Below are 3,114 nucleotides of genomic sequence, written 5' to 3' on the forward strand. Positions count from 1 at the left end.
AAATACCGCCACGAGGAAAGTGCACCTTAAAACTGTTTTTTTTTTTTTTTTTTTACAATTGATATCGATATATAGGTGTGTCCCAAAGACTCGACTCAGTGCCAGGAGATGTACACATCCTAAATTTATATTTGTTAGAGCGAATACTTTAAAAAAGCAAAAGGGGGCGCCGGGGGGCCGGGCGGGGCGCCGGGGGGGGGCCTACTGCTTCTCGGGGGCGCCGTTGACCATCGGGCCGTACAGCCCCGCGCCGTAGGCCGGCTCCTTGTGCACCGCGGCGGCGGCGGCCGAGCGGTCGCGCATCAGGTCGCTGAAGGCGTAGTCCATGGGCGGCCTGAAGCCGAGCGTGGGCACCAGGCCCGCGGTGGAGTAGGGCGCCATGAAGGCCAGCCCGCGGCTGTGCGCCGCCGAGTAGGCCAGGCGCAGCGGGCTGAGGCCGAGGGGCGCGCCCAGCGGGTAGGCGCCCGCGTCCGCGCCGAAGTGGCTGGCGTTGGGCTGCAGGGGCGAGAAGGCCGAGCGGCTGCCCAGCGAGCCCAGCGCCCCGGGCGCCATGGCGCCGGCCAGCAAGGGTCTGTGGTGCGGGGGCGCGGCGGGGCCGGCCTGCAGCGGCGCGGGCAGCCCCGGGCCCCCCGCGTCCACGCGGCCCGGCCACGCGTCCTCCGCCTTGTCCGGGGGCCCGGCGGGGCCCAGCCCGGCCGCCAGCGCCCCGCGGTGGTGGTTCAGCACCTGCTCGATGGCCTGCACCACGTCGCCGCCGCAGCCCTGCAGCACCAGCTCCAGCACGCCGCGCCGGTGGCCCGGGAAGACGCGCGTCAGGATGTCCAGCGGCGTCCGCTGCCGCGCGCCCGGGCCCGCGCCCAGCCCCGGCGCCGCCGCCGCCGCCTCCGCCTCCTCCTTGTCGGCCTCGGAGCCGGACTCGGAGCCCAGCGGGCTGGCGGAGCCGGGGCTGTCCTCCTCGCCGCCGGCCCCCGGGCCCGCGCTGCCGGGGCAGCTGCCCCCGGCCTCCTTGGAGGCCCGAGCCAGCGGCGACCCCGAAAAGGACTCGCCGTCGCCGTTCTCCGAGCCCGAGCCCGGCCGCACCTCGGGGGACGACGCCCCGGGGCCTGAGTCCGCGCCGTCGGGCGACAGGGGCTTCGCCGGCTGCGGCTGCGGGCTGCCCGGGCGGCCGCCCTGGAGCAGCGTCTTGGGGAACAGGTCAAACTTCTGCAACTTGGCCTCTGCGGGAAGAAAGCAGGGTGTGAGCAGGGTCTGAAGACGCACCCGCCGCGGCCCCCGGTCCCCGCTGCCTCTTCCAGCCCCCGGCCTCCCCTCGCCCCAGGGCCCGCCTCCGTTTTGCTCGGGCAGAGCTGGCTCCCGCCGTCCTCAGGGCCCTCTGCCTTTCCGCCTGCAGAACCCCAGCCACTGTGTCCTATACGCTTAATGTCAGAGCTGTTCTTCCCTCGATACCTCCACCCTTAGCCCGCTTTCAAGTGGCGCTCCGCCCTGGAGGAGCGGCCAGGTCCCGGGTTCACACAGGAGCTCACATAACTTCCGCCCACTATATTTCTTTCACTATCTGTCCAAGCCCGTGCTCCAGCCCTGACTTCCGAGGGGCAAACCTCGCTTGGGCTGCGCAGCCTGTCAGGAAGCTCTCTCGGGTACAAAGGAGATCACAAGCCTCTCTGAAGTAAAACTCCTATTTCTAATTCACCTTTCCCAAAATTGAGACCCAAGAAATTCTCCCTTCCCAAGCCGAGAGCTGGGGCCACTCCCAAATACCCCAGCCCAAGGTCGATCCTCCCCAGAAAGAGTCAGAGGGGTCCTGCAAGAGAGGGTGGGTCTAGGCAAGGAGTCCACAGAGCGAAGGAGAAAGGACCTGGGGGACAAGAGAGCCTGCCCCTTGAGAGAACCGGGGCGCGGGGAGGAGGGCGCTAGAAAGAAGGGGGCGCGGGAACTGGAGAAAAGGAACCACGCGGGGAAAATGAATGGGGGCAGAGGGCGTGGGGAGGGTTTCTGAAGAGTTGGGAAGGAGCCGAGGGAAGGCTGGGCTGCGGCGAGCGCCGAGCGGGGGCGCAGAGGAGGGGGCTCCCGCCCCGGGGCGCAGACCCCGCCGAGCAGCGGGAAGCGGGAGCGTCCCCCTCGGGTCGTCGGCGAGAGGAAGGAATGGAGTGCGCGCGCGGAGGCCCGGGCGGCGGGAAGGGGCCTCCGCCGCCGCCGCGCTCACCTGTCGCCCCGGGCGCCGAGCCGCCTCCGGCCCCCGCGGGCGCCCCGGCCGAGCCCCCGCCGTCGGCGGCGCACACCGAGCCGAAGACCTCGTAGGCCGGCCGCGGCGGGATGATGCCGTTGGCGGCGGCCAGCGCCAGGCCCTCGGCCGTGCCGTAGAGCAGCTGCAGCTCGCGCGCCTCGTTCTCCTCCTGCGCCTGCTGCCTGCGCAGCGCCACCTGCGCCGCCATGACGCGCTGCCGCTCGGCGATGAGCGTGCACTTGGCGCACAGGCAGTCCTTCCAGCGGCAGTAGCGCTTGTGGCCCTTGAGCGCCGACACCACGCCGTGGTTGCGGCAGCGCGCGCACTTGGGCGTCCGCGGGTACTTCTCGGCCGCCCGCAGCAGCAGCGGCGGCGCCCGCAGCAGGCCGCCCGCCACGCTCACCGGGAGCGACGCCGCGGCCGCCGCGGCCGCCGCCACCGACGCCACCGACGCCACCGGCGGCCCCGGCGCGGAGGCCGCCGCGGAGCCCGCGCCCGGCACGCTGGGCAGCTCCGAGCGCAGCTCCATGGCTGGCGGGCCGGGGGACGCTGGGAGAGGGGCGCCCGCAGGGGCGGAGGCGGCGTCCGGGAGCGCGCCCGCCGAGGGAGCCCGCGGCCGCGCGTCGGCGCCTAGTGGCCGCCCGGGCGCCGGGAGGCGCTGCGCCCGCCCGCTCCGCCAGAGCCCCGGCTGCGCCGCCGCGCGCCCATCGCCGCTGCGCCTCGGGTCTACGCTCCCAGGAAGTTTTCGTCTGAATCAGTGGTTCTTGAACTGGAAGAAAAAAAAAAAAACACAAACATAAAGACATATAAAGTTTGGAAGTCACTGATTCCTATGTATGTATGGAAGGAGAATTTGGAAAGAAAACATTACCTCTCCCCCAAACTTAGGC

General features: G+C 70.7%; 1 protein-coding gene across 1 annotated transcript; it reads right to left on the bottom strand.

Annotated features, from left to right (window-relative positions):
• Window positions 1-201: 201 nt before the first annotated feature.
• DMRTA2 (DMRT like family A2) lies at window positions 202-2,777 on the bottom strand (the record flags this gene model as incomplete). The annotated part of the gene is made up of 2 exons (XM_080692130.1): window positions 2,204-2,777; window positions 202-1,217 (listed from the first exon to the last, which is right to left on the bottom strand). The coding sequence occupies exons 1-2, from the start codon at window positions 2,751-2,753 to the stop codon at window positions 202-204; spliced, it is 1,566 nt and encodes a 521-aa protein (XP_080548256.1). The 5' UTR covers window positions 2,754-2,777.
• Between the last annotated feature and the right edge of the window lie 337 nt (window positions 2,778-3,114).

This window comes from Muscardinus avellanarius (assembly GCF_963383645.1).
Source record: "Muscardinus avellanarius genome assembly, chromosome: 3".
NCBI classification, from domain to species: Eukaryota; Metazoa; Chordata; class Mammalia; order Rodentia; family Gliridae; genus Muscardinus; species Muscardinus avellanarius.